This window comes from Eleutherodactylus coqui, chromosome 9 (assembly GCF_035609145.1).
Source record: "Eleutherodactylus coqui strain aEleCoq1 chromosome 9, aEleCoq1.hap1, whole genome shotgun sequence".
Taxonomy (NCBI): domain Eukaryota; kingdom Metazoa; phylum Chordata; class Amphibia; order Anura; family Eleutherodactylidae; genus Eleutherodactylus; species Eleutherodactylus coqui.
In genome coordinates this window covers 173,158,987-173,180,232 of record NC_089845.1, presented here as the reverse complement: position 1 = coordinate 173,180,232, position 21,246 = coordinate 173,158,987, and the positions used below count along the sequence as shown (strand labels likewise).

Below are 21,246 nucleotides of genomic sequence, written 5' to 3'. Positions count from 1 at the left end.
GCTCTCCTATGTGTACAGTGTATGGAGACATCATAGCAGCAGTCTACACTCACCAGCTCAGAGAGAGAGAAGAGATCCTGCTCCCCTATGTGTACAGTGTATGGAGACATCATAGCAGCAGTCTACACCCACCAGTTCAGAGATAGAGAAGAGATCCTGCTCTCCTATGTGTACAGTGTATGGAGACATCATAGCAGCAGTCTACACCCACCAGCTCAGAGATAGTGAAGAGATCCTGCTCTCCTATGTGTACAGTGTATGGAGACATCATAGCAGCAGTCTACACCCACCAGCTCAGAGATAGAGAAGAGATCCTGCTCTCCTATGTGTACAGTGTATGGAGACATCATAGCAGCAGTCTACACCTACCAGCTCAGAGATAGTGAAGAGATCCTGCTCTCCTATGTGTACAGTGTATGGAGATATCATAGCAGCAGTCTACACCCACCAGCTCAGAGATAGAGAAGAGATCCTGCTCTCCTATATGTACAGTGTATGGAGACATCATAGCAGCAGTCTACACCCACCAGCTCAGAGATAGAGAAGAGATCCTGCTCTCCTATATGTACAGTGTATGGAGACATCATAGCAGCAGTCTACACCCATCAGCTCAGAGATAAAGATAAGTGATCCTGCTCGCCTATGTGTACAGTGTATGGTGACATCACAGCAGCAGTCTACACCCATCAGCTCAGAGATGGAGAAGAGATCCTGCTCTCCTATGTGTACGATGTATGGAGACATCATAGCAGCAGTCTACGCCCACCAGCTCAGAGATAGAGAAGAGATCTTGCTCTCCTATGTGTACAGTGTATGGGGACATCATAGCAGCAGTCTACACCCACCAGCTCAGAGAGAGAAGAGATCCTGCTCCCCTATGTGTACAGTGTATGGAGATATCACAGCAGCAGTCTACACCCACCAGCTCAGAGATAGGGATCCTGCTCATCTATGTGTACAGTGTATGGTGACATCATAGCAGCCGTCTACACCCACCAGCTCGGATATAGAGAACAGGTCCTGCTCTCCTATGTGTACAGTGTATGGAGACATCCTAGTAGCAGTCTACACCCACCAGCTCAGAGATATAGATGAGATCCTGCTCGCCTATGTGTACAGTGTATGGAGACATCATAGCAGCAGTCTACACCCACCAGCTCAGAGATAGGAGAGCAGGATCTTTTCTCTATGTGTACAGTGTATGGAGACATCATAGCAGCAGTCTACACCCACCAGCTCAGAGATAGAGAAGAGATCCTGCTCTCCTATGTGTACAGTGTATGGAGACATCATAGCAGCAGTCTACACCCATCAGCTCAGAGATAGAGAAGAGATCCTGCTCTCCTATGTGTACAGTGTATGGAGATATTACAGCAGCCGTCTACACCCACCAGCTCAGAGATAGAGATCCTGCTCTCCTATGTATATAGTGTATGGTGACATCATAGCAGCAGTCTACACCCACCAGCTCAGAGATAGAGAATAGATCCTGCTCTCCTATGTGTACAGTGTATGGTGACATCATAGCAGCAGTCTACACCCACCAGTTCAGAGATGGAGAAGAGATCCTGCTCTCCTATGTGTACAGTGTGTGGAGGCATCATAGCAGCAGTCTACACCCACCAGCTCAGAGATAGAGAAGAGATCCTGCTCTCCTATGTACGCAGTGTATGGAGACATCATAGCAGCAGTCTACACCCACCAGCTCAGAGATAGAAAATGAGATCCTGCTCTCCTATGTACACAGTGTATGGAGACATCATAGCAGCAGTCTGCACCCACCAGCTCAGAGATAGAGAAGAGATCCTGCTCTCCTATGTGTACAGTGTATGGAGACATCATAGCAGCAGTCTACATCCACCAGCTCAGAGATAGGAGAGCAGGATCTCTTCTCTATGTGTACAGTGTATGGAGACATCATAGTAGCACTCTACACCCACCAGCTCAGAGATAGAGAAGAGATCCTGCTTTCCTATGTGTACAGTGTATGGAGACATCATAGCAGCAGTCTACACCCACCAGCTCAGAGATGGAGAAGAGATCCTGCTCTCCTATGTGTACAGTGTATGGAGACATCATAGTAGCAATCTACACCCACTAGCTCAGAGATAGAGAAGAGATCCTGCTCTCCTATGTATACTGTGTATGGAGATATCATAGCAGCAGTCTACACCCACCAGCTCAGATATAGAGAAGAGATCCTGCTCTCCTATGTGTACAGTGTATGGAGACATCATAGCAGCAGTCTACACCCACCAGCTCAGAGATAGAGAAGAGATCCTGCTCTCCTATGTGTACAGTGTATGGAGACATCATAGTAGCAATCTACACCCACTAGCTCAGAGATAGAGAAGAGATCCTGCTCTCCTATGTATACTGTTGTTAGCGCAAAATTCGCTATTATAGATATACCGTGTGTTCCAAATTAAATATGTGTACAGGCCTGGAGAGCCTTCAAAGACCACAAGCCTACATCATGTGTTCCCAAAAGAGTCTCCCTTTATTATGCGCGCGTAAAACTTAAATAAGTTTCAACACAGGAAGTCAGGCAATTTAGCAGTTACAGTGAGCTGATAGGCCATTTCTCAGAGGGAGGTATTTGTGAGGTAGCTTGTGATGTCATCCATCTGGGAGGAACTTCAGTGAGCACGCTCAGTTCATTCTTGAATTTGGTCTCATGAGAAGAACATCCTGTTTCTCCTCTCTGCTGTCCAAGACAAAGCACTCCTAAAAAGGTTTGGCCAGTTAGAACTGGTTTTACCAGTTCTTGAGCTCCTCCAATTCTTGTGGAGGTGGGGGGGAGGTGATGTTCCCTTCCTCCAGAGGTTCAGACCATTATAGACAAAATACAGTATATACACAGTTGACAAGTGAAAATACATACAAAATGGTGAACATATAGGATATCTCCCACAATTCCCTCCTTTGTTGTGCGTATTTTCATTCTCCTGGATAGTTTTTCCTTCCTATTTGTGTTCTCGGGCCTTTCCCTACCGCCTACAGGGGACCCTAGCTGTCACCTCCGCCATGAGGCTGCCTCCCGCAAGGGTGACACCACACGCCTGGGCCCTTTCCCTACCACCTACATTATCCCTTCCTGCTGCTGGGTGATATCCAGGATAAGGAAAATACCACACAACACTTTACAGTTTCCCAACGGTATTCTAGGTAGATGGCTCCTGAAAGATTGATCTTTATTTCACGTTTTCTGCATAAGCCACCTTGTTCATAGTTTAGATGACATACAACATGTTGAATGTGACTGGCTTTCCAAGTGTGATCTCAGGTTATATTGTTTGTTACATATTAACATTGGTCTGATTACACAATATGGCTGAAACATTGGTACACTTACTGCTACCTTATTGTATCTATTGACATTTTTTTGTCCTATTTTATACACTAAAACTTGCTTAGTCATACCCAAGCTTTGTAAACCAAGATGTTATCAGTCTGAGACCCCCCACCATCTGAAGGAGCCAGTTTCATTGATCAAAGGTTCAGAATCAGCAACTCAATTTCCTAGACAATGCTGATGGTATCACAGGATTAACAAGACAACAGATTCCTGGCCATACAATGTATATGGACAGAGTTCAAACAAACCTATACAAATGGAACTGTAGTTAATGCAGTTAGCATTGTTCTGTCACATTTCACAGTTACATAAAAGCTTCCTACACCAAACAGGTTTGAAGGCCACATGAATGTTCATAGCTATTCGTATGTAAAATGCAGAATGGAGAATAAAAGAAAATACAAAATGGAGGATGAAGGACAAAATGGAGGGCTACAAATAGCCAATTATATTTGCACCACAATCCACCCTTTGGCTATTTGTAGCCATCATACAACGATTTCATCAAGATACATAAAATTAGCATACAATTTAGGGTTGGATTATGTACTTTGCCATATAATGGTCTGATCTTCAAGTTCTATTAATCAACTTCTGAAATATATTACATAAACCAAATACCTGTTCCCTATATATATATATATATCCATTTGCTATCAACATAAAACCAATCTTGTCAAATCTGGGCTCGAGAAAATAACGAAAACAAAAAAAATCAAGAACCGTTAGATGTTGAATACAAATGTCTCTTCCTGTAAAATTGTTTCTTCTTCTCTTGATCTTCCTTGGACCCTAAACCTATAGGATCTCCGATGCAGGGAAGCAGGGGGATTATTATGCCCTCACTGCATTCCCTGGTTAGCCAAAGAACAGACCCTAAGTAGGAATCTGTCCCGCCCATTACATTGGTATCAAACAATCTTCTCCATTCTCCATATCCAGAAGTATCCACAGCTGACTATAGAGCCCCTTTATTCCAATGGTGCAGCTGCCTCTGTACAGCATTTTGTTGCCCAAGGTCTTCAGGGAGGAGCTGTGATGCTTCGCCCTCCTTTGACGTCATCTGCTGGCGGTTATTGTGCAGAGTATGAGGATCACCCCAGTGGCAATTTAACAGCAGTCGGGCACACGTGTCAGTTCTTCAGGCTCAGTTGAATAGTCATAGCGTGTGGATAGGTGCAGCATGCACTTAGAGAAGATGAAATTTCAAATCACACTTAGAAAGTCCCAATGTCCGGGTGGAAATAACTCAGTTCATAAATGTTCTCAGTCCCAAATAAACTTGATGCAGAATAAATCAGTCCATGGCAAATCAAACAAAACAAAAACAAAATCCCAATCTGGGGCCTTGTGTGCTTTTCTTCACCCCTTCAAAACAAAAATCTGTAGTTTAAATTTATCCATCCAACAATCTCTGCCCAGAGAGACCTGATAAGTTTTCTGCTGTAGCATATGAATATTTTTAATATTCCTAATCTTCCTACATTACGGCACAAATACCTTCTACATACAGTAGACATATAACTCAAGAATTCTTACTATGTAAACAAACAATATAATATCAAACATTGCAAATCAATCAAGTTAAGCAAATTTTATAACGCAACATTCCTAGATTTGTCATAATCCTCTTCATCAGTAGTTACATATTTACCACATCCCATTCCTAGATTTGTCATGATCCTCTACATCAGTAGTTACGTATTTACCACATCCCTTATGAGGAAGAAGAGAAATGACAGCCCAATGACCGCAGGGGTCCTACATATAACAAAGGATTATGGGCCACATTTGTCTCCTTCCTTGATTATCTTTATTCAATGTCTGACATGAACCCAAATTAGCTTTTCTTGAAGTTTCACTGAGACCGTAGTGGTTAACAGCACTTGAAAGGATTCTTTGCATTTTGATCTGGAAACACGGAGAATACACATTTATGAGTGACAGATGATATAACTCCTGATGTAAGGCACTCACATGGGAGGTAAGGCCCTCCTTTTTGGCCTGGAATAGGCATAGGCCTATTACAGCAGCATTACCAAACAAAGCCTTCATAGGGCCTCAACTTAGTCTTATATTTAGGCGTGGTTCTAACCAAGTAGATGACTAATAAAATGTTTACCTTTATTATTTATTATTACTTCTGGTGTACCCAAATATTCAAAATTACTTTCATAAAACATATTTTTAGGTCATATTTTTAGTGTTAAAAATTATTTTTATTTTATTTATTTTTATTTCTCAAGCCACGCCTCCAAATAACATGAAAAGAGGTCTATGCAAACCAACAACTCCAAACACCTACCTGTGATAGCTGTATGCTATCATTCTGCAGTCACTGATACAGATAGTCTGGCTCGCACCGAGAAGGTACCTTGACCAATTGGCCTGGATTGTAACGGGCGCATATCATGCACCCCTGTACAAACCCTATTGCAGCAGTGTTGAAGCCTGGGGTAAGCCAAGCAGAAGACACCATACCACACATTACCTCCTTGGATGAATGGGTTAGATCAGGGATCAGGTGTGACATCATGGAGTACAGCGTGCAGGGGAGGCACAGGCATTTACCTTTCTGCCAGACCCCAGTAGCATTCTGCTCGCTTTTCCACTCCTCCTTTTTCTTCTTTTGAGGCCTGTTCCTGTAATTCAAGCAACAGAGAAATATCTACACCTGTTTCAGGTGCAAGCAGGTTACCAGCCGTTACCTCATTCAAGGGAAGTCAGGCTACTGCGGTGCCTGCTCTCTGGTTCCTTCCAGCCTCAGTAGTTGTCTCTGTGGCATAAGCCTGGACTTGATGATAAGTCACCTGTGCGGAAAGAGCTAAAAACTTGTAGAACAAAGACACTGCTTCTGCGTTCTGGATTGGCTTACTCAAGGACCCCATGAAACGTCCACTGTGCCTCATAAGGATGTGAAATCGAGTACGATTCCCAATGTGTACCTTAAGTCGGTGCAGACACAAACAGTCTTACCTGCAGCCAGCTTACATATTTCAGTGAGCGCCATCACCTCTATTTCCTGAGTTTGAGTGTCTCAGGAGGGAAAGAGTGGTTTTTGTATAATTACCTCTTTCTGTCGGTTACCACTGCATAGCCTGTTTTACTTGTCCATTTCGTCGATATTTGGAACCATCTATGGGTAAAACTCAAGATTTACATTAATCATGGCAGTTACAACATTATTGTTAGGACCCCTAGTTTTCTGTTTTCATTAATCTTCCGACAATCATACAACCATGTGCCTGCTATTTAATGTCATGGTCTGCACCTGCTGCCCCTCCTCTCAACCTTCTAAATTCAGTAAAAGCTATGAAATGGCATTTGGAACTATACCTCTCTTGATTGCGATATGTGAGGGTGCTAGCAGGGCAGTCTCATACTTAGCTAGTCTGGAAACTGAAAGATGTTTTATTTTGCACTCTATACAGTATTTTATGACCCCTTGAGGAAGCATGACATTAAGGGGCCCCACACCATCTCTGGTACCTGCAGGAAAACATACAGCAAACAGGAGAGGAAATATTGTTATTACAATCTGCAACCATAACAACTGCACCAATGATGGTTAACTACTGGTTTACTAAGGGACTCGTATCCCTAATACCATTCGGGATAAACTCAATTACTGGCATCAAAAATCTACTTATTTTTCAAATGTAACTATTTTCATGTAAAATACTGTTGTTAATTGAAAATGAGATACATTATAAAATAGAACTTTTGTTATTAATTTGACTAAAGTACTTATCAGGTGTCTCAAGTACACAACTATCTCATTTTAGTATCTTAATTCAATGATCTTCAAAATAAATACAACTCAATTTTTAAATTCTCCACATACTCCAAGAACCTGTATGTGTATATATATATATATATATATATATGTATATATATATATATATATATATATATATATATATATATATATATATATATATATATAAATATACTGTGGTAACCCTGGACTATTATCTCACACAACTACCCTCAGAAATAAAATTAGATGCCCCTCCTTTGGCCACCTACATTTGTTCAAGTGAGAGACTTAACATGGAGTCTAAGAGTGACCTTCCCTCTATACATTACCACAATATACATATATATATCAACATCCACTTAAATGGAGACACTCTTCTCTCCTAGGCTGATCTGTGTTGAGGGTGGAGCAAGACCTCTTCCTATTGTTCTTCCCTCCCATCTCCTTACATCACCTAGCTCCACCCCCTGTGGTCTGGCTCAGCGTTTGGTCTTTCTTGCCTCATTTCATTTCTAGCCTCCGAACAGTATATACCATATAACACAATCTAACTCTCATACGGGCCCTTCATTTATACCCACAAATTCACACTCACTGGGGTTTTAATTCACTCATACGCAGACTGATAAGTATCTCATGTGAAGTAGAAACTGGGATTGTATTTACTGTACATAGAACTTCCCATATTGAACAAAGTGTATATATATATATATATATATATATATATATATATATATATATATATATATATAAGAAAACTCTTATGTACCGCGGTTTTTACATATTTTGCTCAGAATAGGCTATCCAATGACAAACACAATACAACTTATGCCCATTTCCACCCACATACTTATATTCACCACTCCAGATAGCAGCCATTATCACCGTTCATTGTTAAACCTTCTCCCTTTCCTTAACTCATTGACTTGCTTTTTCCTTTCCCATTTTTGTGTGTCCAGTTATGTTTACAAACATCATCTCATTGAATTTGCTTGCGAGTCATACATGATTTTTCCCACAGCTCACGACACAGGTCTGGCTTACCTCACTAATAAGCACTTACAATTTCGTCCCTGCCCATCTTGTCGTAATTGGAAAAATCCTTAATTAATTGAGATTCTCTACTCCCGCACCTCATGGCGCAGATCTGTACTTTTTGGCACCACATTGTGGAACCTCAACAGCCTGCTTGGCCTGCCATAATCAGAGGAGACTTCTCTGGCGCGCCCACATCTTACTCCAAGCCCAAATTCCCTTGAGTTGATGTATGCCAACATGGCAAATACAAGCATTCCATGTGCACCCCTCCCCCCACATAACAAAGGGAGACCTCTTCAGCCACATGTTGAACAATGGAAACTCACTGCATGGACACTCTCAGCAACTTTACTCACTACTATAACCTTCAGCTAAAATTGCTTACATCAACTTTCCTTTTTGCTTTCTTTTAACAAGTTATACTTCACATTCTTTGTTCCTTATTAACCTGCACTGTCTGTTCACACCATTCACTTCTACAGAGAATATAAAACCCCATAGCTCACACCTTCTTACAAGTCAGGACATTACTTCACAGACAACATTAAAACCACACAGTATATCTACTTGATTGTTCTTTTGATACAGACTTATCATATTTCAACTCACCCGGCCTGGGGCGGATCATAGCAGAGAGGGAGAGATGGGACAGGTACAAGAATAACTTATTACCTTGTTTGAGCTCATTATCTGTCCGTCTCTGCTTCGAAGTCCCCTTGTGTCCGGATAACGATGAAATATCTTCATTTCTCTGTATCTTCATTATCTCAGCAGTGCCTCCAAATTTGTTAGCGCAAAATTCGCTATTATAGATATACCGTGTGTTCCAAATTAAATAATATGTGTACAGGCCTGGAGAGCCTTCAAAGACCACAAGCCTACATCATGTGTTCCCAAAAGAGTCTCCCTTTATTATGCGCGCGTAAAACTTAAATAAGTTTCAACACAGGAAGTCAGGCAATTTAGCAGTTACAGTGAGCTGATAGGCCATTTCTCAGAGGGAGGTATTTGTGAGGTAGCTTGTGATGTCATCCATCTGGGAGGAACTTCAGTGAGCACGCTCAGTTCATTCTTGAATTTGGTCTCATGAGAAGAACATCCTGTTTCTCCTCTCTGCTGTCCAAGACAAAGCACTCCTAAAAAGGTTTGGCCAGTTAGAACTGGTTTTACCAGTTCTTGAGCTCCTCCAATTCTTGTGGAGGTGGGGGGGAGGTGATGTTCCCTTCCTCCAGAGGTTCAGACCATTATAGACAAAATACAGTATATACACAGTTGACAACAGAAAATACATACAAAATGGTGAACATATAGGATATCTCCCACACTGTGTATGGAGATAACATAGCAGCAGTCTACACCCACCAGCTCAGATATAGAGAAGAGATCCTGCTCTCCTATGTGTACAGTGTATGGAGACATCATAGCAGTAGTCTACACCCACCAGCTCAGATATAGAGAAGAGATCCTGCTCTCCTATGTGTACAGTGTATGGAGACATCATAGCAGCAGTCTACACCCACCAGCTCAGAGAGAGAAGAGATCCCGCTCTCCTGTGTGTACTGTGTATGGAGACATCATAGCAGCAGTCTACACCCACCAGCTCAGAGATAGAGAAGAGATCCTGCTCTCCTATATGTACAGTGTATGGAGACATCATAGCAGCAGTCTACACCCACCAGCTCAGAGATAGAGAAGAGATCCTGCTCTCCTATGTGTACAGTGTATGGAGATATCATAGCAGCAGTCTACACCCACCAGCTCAGATATAGAGAAGAGATCCTGCTCTCCTATGTACAGTGTATGGAGATATCATAGCAGCAGTCTACACCCACCAGCTCAGAGATAGAGAAGAGATCCTGCTCTCCTATGTGTACAGTGTATGGAGATATCATAGCAGCAGTCTACACCCACCAGCTCAGAGATAGAGAAGAGATCCTGCTCTCCTATGTGTACAGTGTATGGAGATATCATAGCAGCAGTCTACACCCACCAGCTCAGAGAGAGAAGAGATCCTGCTCTCCTATGTGTGCAGTGTATGGAGACATCATAGCAGCAGTCTACACCCACCAGCTCAGAGATAGAGAGGAGATCCTGCTCTCCTATGTGTACAGTGTATGGAGACATCATAGCAGCAGTCTACACCCACTAGCTTAGAGAAAACTGAGTCGTACAGTTGGAGCCAACAGAGGGGAAAACTTGGTGATAAATGCAGGATACAAGTCAGATAATGGCTACATATAGGGCTATTCCTCATGTACACAAACGGCAGCTTATCATGAAAGTTTCAGTACACCTTAAAGAGTTGTGAATAGTTTATGCTTTTTTGCATTTTTGTTCTTAAACACCTTTTCTAATAAAACTTAAGAAAAAAAAAGCACATTTTTATTAAAACAAAGTTTAAAAACGGCCCAAGGTGTCTTTATTAAAAAATGCAGAAATTATTTTGGGAGTATGACAAATAACGTTTGGGCCATTAAACCGCATGTGTGCAATATAGCGAAGTAGTGTCTGGTCATTTATGGGGTAAAGTGAGGTGACTTTCTGGATTGTCAGATGGCAGATGAAAGGAACTTCGTTGTATGTGGACAGATGTGAAAGATCGAATAGAACATCTCAGAAACGGCTGTGTGACTTTACATAATACGGACTGCTCTGTGATTGGTTCACACTGGGAAAACCGCTCTGTTTACTAGGAAACAAAAGAGCAGGGCTTGGTGGAGGCTGCGTTGGAAGCTACGGTGGAGGCTGCGTTGGAAGCTACGGTGGAGGCTGCGTTGGAAGCTACGGTGGAGGCTGTGGTGGAAGTTGTGTTGGAAGCTGCGGTAGAAGCTACGGTGGAGGGTGCGGTAGAGGCTGCGGTAGAAGCTACGGTGGGTGTGGTGGAGGCTGCGTTGGAAGTTGCGGTAGAAGCTACGGTGGAGGGTGTGGTGGAGGCTGCGGTGGAAGCTACGGTGGAGGGTGTGGTGGAGGCTGCGGTGGAAGCTGCAGTAGAGGCTGCGGTAGAAGCTACGGTGGGTGTGGTGGAGGCTGCGTTGGAAGTTGCGGTAGAAGCTATGGTGGAGGGTGCCGTAGAGGCTGTGATGGAAGCTGCAGTAGAAGCTACGGTGGAGACTGTGGTGGAGGCTGCGGTGGAAGCTGCAGTAGAGGCTGCGGAAGAAGCTACGGTGGAGGGTGTGGTGGAAGCTGCAGTAGAGGCTGCGGAAGAAGCTACGGTGGAGGCTGCGGTGGAAGTTGCGGTGGAAGCTGCGGTAGAAGCTTCGGTGGAGGGTGCCGTAGAGGCTGTGATGAAGCTGCAGTAGAGGCTGCGGTAGAAGCTACGGTGGAGGCTGCGGTGGAAGCTACGGTGGAAGCTGCGGTAGAAGCTACGGTGGAGGCTGTGGTGGAAGCTGCAGTAGAGGCTACGGTGGAGGCTGCGGTGGAGGGTGTGGTGGAGGCTGCGGTGGAGGCTGTGGTGGAGCTGCGTTGGAAGTTGCGGTGGAGGCTGTGCTAGAAGCTACGGTGGAGGGTGTGGTGGAGGGTGTGGTGGAAGCTGTGGTGGAAGCTGTGGTAGAAGCTATGGTGGAGGGTGCGGTAGAGGCTGCGGTGGAGGGTGTGGTGGAAGCTGCATTGGAAGTTGCGGTGGAGGCTGTGGTGGAGGGTGCGGTAGAGGCTGCAGTATAGGCTGCGGTAGAAGCTACGGTGGAGGGTGTGGTGAAAGCTGCGTTGGGAGTTGCGGTGCAGGCTGTGGTGGAAGCTGTGGTGGAAGCTATGGTGGAGGGTGCGGTAGAGGCTGCGGTAGACGCTATGGTGGAGGGTGCGGTAGAGGCTGCAGTGGAGGCTGCAGTGCAAGCTGCGGCGCTGTTGTGTAAGTTGGGGAGTTGTTGCTCCTGGTTGCTGGCAGGAGGCACATTTTTCTATACCCTTCATATTCCTCTTCCCATTGCTGCCTGCGCTGTACAGGACCCATCAGGTCTGCGACAACCGTCTCCTACAGGGATATACGCAGTGTCACAATAACAGTACCTGATTGTGGGATGATGTTTATGTGCTTTTATACTCTGAACGGGCTGCAGTCTGTATGAAGCAATAGTTATCAGAGCCGCATTGTAATGTTGTTGACCATGAAGCAAAGGAAACTTCCACCAGTGATAAACATTTGTTCTGCAGCCCGAAAAATGGAAAAGCTGCCATACACCTGAATAGCTTCCCCCGATGCGAGAATTCCTTTTTTTCATACTTCAGAGCTGCATTCGTAACTCAGCAATAATTGGATCTCCAAGCATCCTCTGAATTAACACAATTCCTGGACCAAAAGGGTGAGCCAGTAAGCGGACTCCTGAGCGAGATAGGGGTTTACAACAGAGATATGATAGATGGGAGAACAGATACCAGAAACTCAGAAATACAGATTGATGCAGCATTTCCCTCTATTAATGTCTCCTTGTGCTGGTTCCATTCTGTTAGGAGCGCCACGAACATCAGTCTATGAATGAAATACTGTAGAAAGATGACCGTGTTTTGTTCTGAATTATAGGATTTGGGATGTATAAAGTTAGGATAAACTGTAGAATATGTATCTGATACCGGCAGCAGTGACGGAATGTCATCACTGCGGCAATGATTGATTTACTAATGATGTTTAATTGGTATTCTGCTTTTTTTTTTTTTTTTTTTCTCCTTGTCTCTCATTTGCTTTCCCGATCGAAGTCTAGGAGAGTAAGTTTTGTCAATTTTCAGTCTGACCGCTCATTCCTGCCGTATTCATTCCCCCATCATCTAATCAATTTTTTTGTACTGAAGTTCAACATGAAAGATAGCCCATGAGAGTGTTCTAGTGGCCACGAATGACAGACTTTATTATTGAGACGTTATATTTTAAACTTATCCCTGGTCTTCAACTTCAACTGGTCTTCTCATATCTGCAAGAATATAACTACTATAATACTGCCTCCTATGTACAAGAATATAACTACTATAATACTGCCCCTATGTACAAGAATATAACTACTATAATACTGCCTCCTATGTACAAGAATATAACTACTATAATACTGCCCCTATGTACAAGAATATATCTACTATAATACTGCCCCTATGTACAAGAATATAACTACTATAATACTGCCCCCAATGTACAGGAATATAACTACTATAATACTGCCTCCTATGTACAAGAATATAACTACTATAATACTGCTCCCTATGTACAAGAATATAACTACTATAATACTGCCCCGTATGTACAAGTATATAACTACTATAATACTGCCCCCTATATACAAGAATATAACTACTATAATACTGCCCCGTATGTACAAGAATATAACTACTATAATACTGCCCCGTATGTACAAGAATATAACTACTATAATACTGCCCCCTATGTACAAGAATATAACTACTATAATACTGCTCCCTATGTACAAGAATATAACTACTATAATACTGTCCCCTATGTACAAGAATATAACTACTATAATACTACCTCCTATGTACAAGAATATAACTACTATAGTACTGCCTCCTATGTACAAGAATATAACTACTATAGTACTGCCTCCTATGTACAAGAATATAACTACTATAATACTGCCCCTATGTACAAGTATATAACTACTATAATACTGCCCCCTACATACAAGAATATAACTACTATAATACTGCTCCCTATGTACAAGAATATAACTACTATAATACTGCCCCCTATGTACAAGAATATAACTACTATAATACTGCCCCCTATGTACAAGAATATAACTGCTATAATACTGCCTCCTATGTACAAGGATATAACTACTATAATACTGCCCCCTGTGTACAAGAATATAACTACTATAATACTGCCCCCTGTGTACAAGAATATAACTACTATAATACTGCCCCCTGTGTACAAGAATATAACTGCTATAATACTGCTCCCTATGTACAAGGATATAACTACTATAATACTGCCCCCTATGTACAAGAATATAACTACTATAATACTGCCCCCTATGTACAAGAATATAACTACTATAATACTGCTCCCTATGTACAAGAATATAACTACTATGATACTGCCTCCTATATACAAGAATATAACTACTATAATACTGCCCTCTATGTAAAAGAATATAACTACTATAATACTGCCCCCTATGTACAAGAATATAACTAGTATAATACTGCTCCCCTATGTACAAGAATATAACTACTATAATACTGCCCCCTATGTACAAGAATATAACTACTATAATACTGCCCCCTATGTACAAGAATATAACTACTATAATACTGCCTCCTATGTACAAGAATATAACTACTATAATACTGCCCCCTATGTACAAGAATATAACTACTATAATACTGTCCACTATGTACAAGAATATAACTACTATAATACTGCCCCCTATGTACAAGAATATAACTACTATAATACTGCCTCCTATGTACAAGGATATAACTACTATAATACTGCCCCCTGTGTACAAGAATATAACTACTATAATACTGCCCCCTGTGTACAAGAATATAACTACTATAATACTGCCCCCTGTGTACAAGAATATAACTGCTATAATACTGCTCCCTATGTACAAGGATATAACTACTATAATACTGCCCCCTATGTACAAGAATATAACTACTATAATACTGCCCACTATGTACAAGAATATAACTACTATAATACTGCCCCCTGTGTACAAGAATATAACTACTATAATACTGCCCCCTATGTATAAGAATATAACTACTATAATACTGCCCCCTATGTACAAGAATATAACTACTATAATACTGCCTCCTATGTACAAGAATATAACTACTATAATACTGCCCCCTATGTACAAGAATATAACTACTATAATACTGCTCCCGATGTACAACAATATAACTACTATAATACTGCTCCCGATGTACAAGAATATAACTACTATAATACTGCCCCCTGTGTACAAGAATATAACTGCTATAATACTGCCCCCTTTGTACAAGAATATAACTACTATAATACTGTCCCCTATGTACAAGAATATAACTACTATAATACTGCCCCCTATGTACAAGAATATAACTACTATAATACTGCCCCCTATGTACGAGAATATAATTACTCTAATACTGCCCCCTATGTACAAGAATATAACTACTATAATACTGCCCCCTATGTACAAGAATATAACTACTATAATACTGCCCCCTATGTACAAGAATATAACTACTATAATACTGCCCCCTATGTACAAGAATATAACTACTATAATACTGCCCCCTATGTACAAGAATATAACTACTATAATACTGCCCCCTATGTACAAGAATATAACTACTATAATCCTGCTCCCTATGTACGAGAATATAACTACTATAATACTGCCTCCTATGTACAAGAATATAACTACTATAATACTGCCTCCCTATGTACGAGAATATAACTACTATAATACTGCCTCCTATGTACAAGAATATAACTACTATAATACTGCTCCATATGTACAAGAATATAACTACTATAATACTGCCCCTATGTACAAGAATATAACTACTATAATACTGCTCCTATGTACAAGAATATAACTACTATAATACTGCCCCTATGTACAAGAATATAACTACTATAATACTGCTCCTATGTACAAGAATATAACTACTATAATACTGCTCCTATGTACAAGAATATAACTACTATAATACTGCTCCCTATGTACAAGAATATAACTACTATAATACTGCCCCCTATGTACAAGAATATAACTACTATAATACTGCCTCCTATGTCCAAGAATATAACTACTATAATACTGCCCCCTATGTCCAAGAATATAACTACTATAATACTGCCTCCTATGTACAAGAATATAACTACTATAATACTGCCCCCTATGTACAAGAATATAACTACTATAATACTGCCTCCTATGTACCAGAATATAACTGCTATAATACTGCCCCCTATGTACAAGAATATAACTGCTATAATACTGCCCCCTATGTACAAGAATATAACTACTATAATACTGCCCTCTATGTACAAGAATATAACTACTATAATACTGCCCCCTATATACAAGAATATAACTACTATAATACTGCCCCCTATATACAAGAATATAACTACTATAATACTGCCCCCTATGTACAAGAATATAACTACTATAATACTGCCTCCTATGTACAAGAATATAACTACTATAATACTGCCCCCTATGTACCAGAATATAACTACTATAATACTGCCCCCTATGTACAAGAATATAACTACTATAATACTGCCTCCTATGTACAAGAATATAACTACTATAATACTGCCTCCTATGTACAAGAATATAACTACTATAATACTGCCCCCTATGTACAAGAATATAACTACTATAATACTGCTCCCTATGTACAAGAATATAACTACTATAATACTGCCCCCTATGTACAAGAATATAACTACTATAATACTGCTCCCTATGTACAAGAATATAACTACTATAATACTGCCCCCTATGTACAAGAATATAACTACTATAATACTGCTCCCTATGTACAAGAATATAACTACTATAATACTGCTCCCTATGTACAAGAATATAACTACTATAATACTGCCCCCTATGTACAAGAATATAACTACTATAATACTGCCTCCTATGTACAAGAATATAACTACTATAATACTGCTCCTATGTACCAGAATGTAACTACTATAATACTGCCTCCTATGTACAAGAATATAACTACTATAATACTGCCCCCTATGTACAAGAATATAACTACTATAATACCGCCTCCTATGTACAAGAATATAACTACTATAATACTGCCCCCTATGTACCAGAATATAACTACTATAATACTGCCCCCTATATACAAGAATATAACTACTATAATACTGCCTCCTATGTACAAGAATATAACTACTATAATACTGCTCCTATGTACCAGAATATAACTACTATAATACTGCCCCCTATGTACAAGAATATAACTACTATAATACTGCTCCCTATGTACAAGAATATAACTACTATAATACTGCTCCCTATGTACAAGAATATAACTACTGTAATACTGCCCCCTATGTACAAGATTATAACTACTATAATACTGCCTCCTATGTTCAAGATTATAACTACTATAATACTGCCTCCTATGTACCAGAATATAACTACTATAATACTGCCCCCTATATACAAGAATATAACTACTATAATACTGCCTCCTATGTACAAGATTATAACTACTATAATACTGCCCCCTATGTACAAGAATATAACTACTATAATACTGCCCCCTATGTACAAGAATATAACTACTATAATACTGCCCCCTATGTACAAGAATATAACTACTATAATACTGCTCCTATGTACAAGAATATAACTACTATAATACTGCCTCCTATGTACAAGAATATAACTACTATAATACTGCCTCCTATGTACCAGAATATAACTGCTATAATACTGCCTCCTGTGGACCTTGAGCTGTAGTAATACCCGGGGTATAATGTAGCACATATCTGCCTCGCTCCTCCTTTGTCTTCTGTGTATAAGTGCGGTTCCTCTCTGTCTGTAGGATTCGCAGAGTAAGCAGGGAGGATATAGCATGCACCAACTGCAGGGAAACAAGGAGTACGGCAGCGAGAAGAAAGGCTACCTGTTAAAGAAGAGTGACGGGTAGGTCCTCCTTATAGCTGGAGAGGTTTGTCCATGTATATAGAAAATGCTTATTGTACAGAGTGTTGCTGTAGCTGTAGTTCATGCTGATGGCGCCCCCATGGGACGGCTGGAGATAACAGCGGACTGTGTTTTTCTTTTTTAGCCTGAGGAAAGTTTGGCAAAGAAGAAAGTGTATGGTGAAGAATGGAATCCTTACCATATCGCACGCCACAGTAAGTCCCCATGTAACAGCATGGTCTGCCCCACACCCAGCAGGGGAGGAGGTGTCCTGTGTGTGCTGGGCCTCCGAGCGCCCCACTGCGGACCTGGAGCCTCACAAACCTCTTCCTGATTCTACATGTCCGAGCCCCTCCCCCCCTAACATTATTACAATATATAAATAAACGTTCATTATTTCTACCTGTTTATTCAGTGGATTATAATGTGAGGCCAAAAGCTGCTGGTTATTGGTCAGCCTCACGGCATGAGCGTGTGAGACCCCCCCGAAGTGTAACGTCACCCCCCACGACCACATGATGGTGATAGATGTAGGATGTGTGGGGCTCCGCAGACGGGCCCCACTAGGGGGCTGGGGACGGCATCTTGAGGCGGGGGGGGGGGGGGGGGGTAGTTTTCTCGCTGTGCTTCTCTCCCGTGACCCGTCCCACCGCGCTCGACAAGTCTACAAACCCAGGATAATGTATGAAGCTACATTACAGATGTAAATGATGAACAGTAAAATATGAAAGATGTTAAATATGTGAAAGTACAAAAATAGGTTACAAACAGTGAGTTTTTTAATATCGTCCACAATTTGCAGACACGTCCTCCTTGTGGATATTTTAGTTTTTTAGTGGGTGTCTGTCATCGCCCCCGTCGGCCGTGTTTAGGCTGATGAATCAAAGCAAATCAATCTGCTCCTCTGAATGTATCAGACGTGCCAACCGAAATAATCTACTGCGGCTTCCGTGCCATCTGAGGCGCTGGCAGACGCTGCGGTCTGACAACAATTAGCCCGCCGCTCACATGTCGGACGCGGAGACTCACTACCAGCTGCTCATGGAGATAGCATGTGGCGGGGTCCTGTCTCCTTGTTGTTACGGCGGGCTCATTGTCTGCCGCAGCGTTGTAGTGATGGCTTGTGTTCTCTCTGCTAGTGACACGTAGGGCACTCCCTCCCCCCGCTAGTGACACGCAGGGCCCCTTCCCCCCCGCTAGTGACACGCGGGACCCCCCTCCCCTCGCTAGTGACACGCGGGACCCCCCTCCCCTCGCTAACGACACGCAGGGCCTACTTCCCCCACTGACTATGTGCGGGGCCCCCATCTCCCACCAGTGACACGTGGGGCCCCATTCTCGCAGTAGTGACACCCGAGGCGTCACTTGGTCTAGATGTCTTGCCCAGCATCCAGAGATTGTGCAGCCCTAGTTGTATGGATCCAACTGCTATGTGGCTGGCATTATTGGGCACATGAGGGAGTGCCACCTGGGCGGTGGGCACTGGGGGAGTGGTCACTTGTGATGGGCTAACGCTCTGTGATTGAGAGCTTTAGACGGTTCTGGTTGCTGTCTCCTTCATCTTTAGAGCTGTGGGACACATCAGGTTAATGGCGCTTGCAACTCCTGTCTTGGTTCCTCCAGGCTCTGATGACAGCGATCTGGCACCGGGCCCTTTGGTGGCTGACGGCGCCACGTTCCCCTTTCTCTTGGTCTTGGGGTGACAGCAGGACGTATCCGCACGTCTCTCATCCGTCAGCTTCATCCTCTTAATCCTTTCCTCCATGAAGGGGCTTAGAGGTGACTCGGGGTCCTCCCCGATGAACCCTGCCTTACGCTGCATGCTCTGGCGCTGCCACGACTGTCACTACACGGGTCACCTTCCATCAGCGCTGCAGGAGGCTCGCGGTCTGGAGGGCGGCAGATTCTTCATTACTTATCTCACATGATGAACGCTGTAAAGTGATGTAGACCCCTAATCCAGGATTGCTAGGCTTCTCAGTTTGCCTCTGAAGGTCCCATGACCCGCAAACAGCACATCCTGCCAGAAGACGCCGTGCTGCGGGGATTAAGGCTGGGGTCACACAGGACCGCTCTGCGGTGGTAAATCCGCCTGTGGCTGCTAGTCCCGCAATTGGCCAGCCATATGGACGAGATTTGTCAAAAATCCCATCCACACGGGACGGCCAATCCATGGCGGCAGAAGCCGCAGCATGTCTAGTTTTTGTTTTTTTCCGTTGTGGCTGCGCTCTTCTCTGCGCTCCGGCCACAATGGAAAAGCATGCAGGCAAGCCGCTCCAAAGCCCGCAGGTAAGTGCCCCGGGTTTTGAAGCTGCGCTTCCCGGTGGAAATCTCTCGGGGTTTGTTGCTGTGGCATAACCACGAGATTTCCCCTGAGAATCCGTCCATGGGAACCGCGCCTAAAGCCAGCGATGCAGCCACTTGTGTTACGGAATAAAAAGACACTTTACAGAAAAAGTAGTAAGCAAAGACTTCTCTGTAAACCCGACGCCGCGGCAGCCATGGCGATCAGAGAAGGGGGTTATCGGGGTATTTCTACCTGATGATGAATGCTGTAAAGTCGAACCCCAAAAGCAATGGCGCAATGTCTGGGCGCTCCCATCTCCACCACAAATGGTGTCTGTTGTCCTGCACATTTGTGCACCAAACGTTCCCATAGATGCAGAAAAGACTGAACACGTCTGGAGCTCCATAGACTGCTCGGTCATTTCAATTGCTGCATCTTTGTTCACCGTGCGCAAATGAACCTGCGGGCGCAAAAGGTGCGTCAATACGCTGCTGTGCTCTCAGCAGACACGCACGCTCCTGTCAGGGCTCACACACTCGGTCCAGAACTGATCCTTCTGGTTATTGTCCGTCTGATAACCGGTATGTCTGATGTCTCCCTGCGGCATGACAACGTGGGCGCTGCTTCTATAACATCTGCATTCTCTAGTCCAACAGGCCGCCTACAAAACTGAACCTGCTCACCTGCCAAGTGAAGCCCAATGCTGATGAGAAGAAGTGCTTCAACCTGATATCACGTATGTTGCCTCTCACCTCTGCATTATAGTCCAGTAGTGTCTACATTGTCATTCTAGCATGCAGTAATCTGCTAAATGGCAACATAAACCGTACTTTATCATATTAAAGAGTAAGCTCACGTTAACAGAGCTGCGCTCACTATTCTGCTGGTGGAGTCACTGTGTACATACATTACTTATCCTGTACTGCTCCTGAGTTACACCCTGTATTATACTCCAGAGCTGCGCTCACTATTCTGCTGGTGGAGTCACTGTGTACATACATTACTTATCCTGTACTGCTCCTGAGTTACATCCTGTATTATACCCCAGAGCTGCACTCACTATTCTGCTGGTGAAGTCACTGTGTACATACATTACTTATCCTGTACTGATCCAGAGTTACATCCTGTATTATACTCCAGAGCTGCACTCACTATTCTGCTGGTGGAGTCACTGTGT

The 21,246-nt window shown here is 42.8% G+C and overlaps 1 protein-coding gene across 4 annotated transcripts in view; it reads left to right on the top strand.

The window, feature by feature from the left end:
* ASAP1 (ArfGAP with SH3 domain, ankyrin repeat and PH domain 1) overlaps window positions 1–21,246 on the top strand; it is a 403,335-nt gene that overhangs the window by 317,638 nt on the left and 64,451 nt on the right. For all 4 annotated transcript variants that reach the window (XM_066578799.1, XM_066578798.1, XM_066578796.1 and 1 more), the window contains 3 exons: window positions 17,682–17,782; window positions 17,928–17,997; window positions 20,718–20,805. In XM_066578799.1, the coding sequence (XP_066434896.1) occupies window positions 17,682–17,782; window positions 17,928–17,997; window positions 20,718–20,805 (259 nt within the window). The remainder of the gene's footprint in view (window positions 1–17,681; window positions 17,783–17,927; window positions 17,998–20,717; window positions 20,806–21,246) is intronic.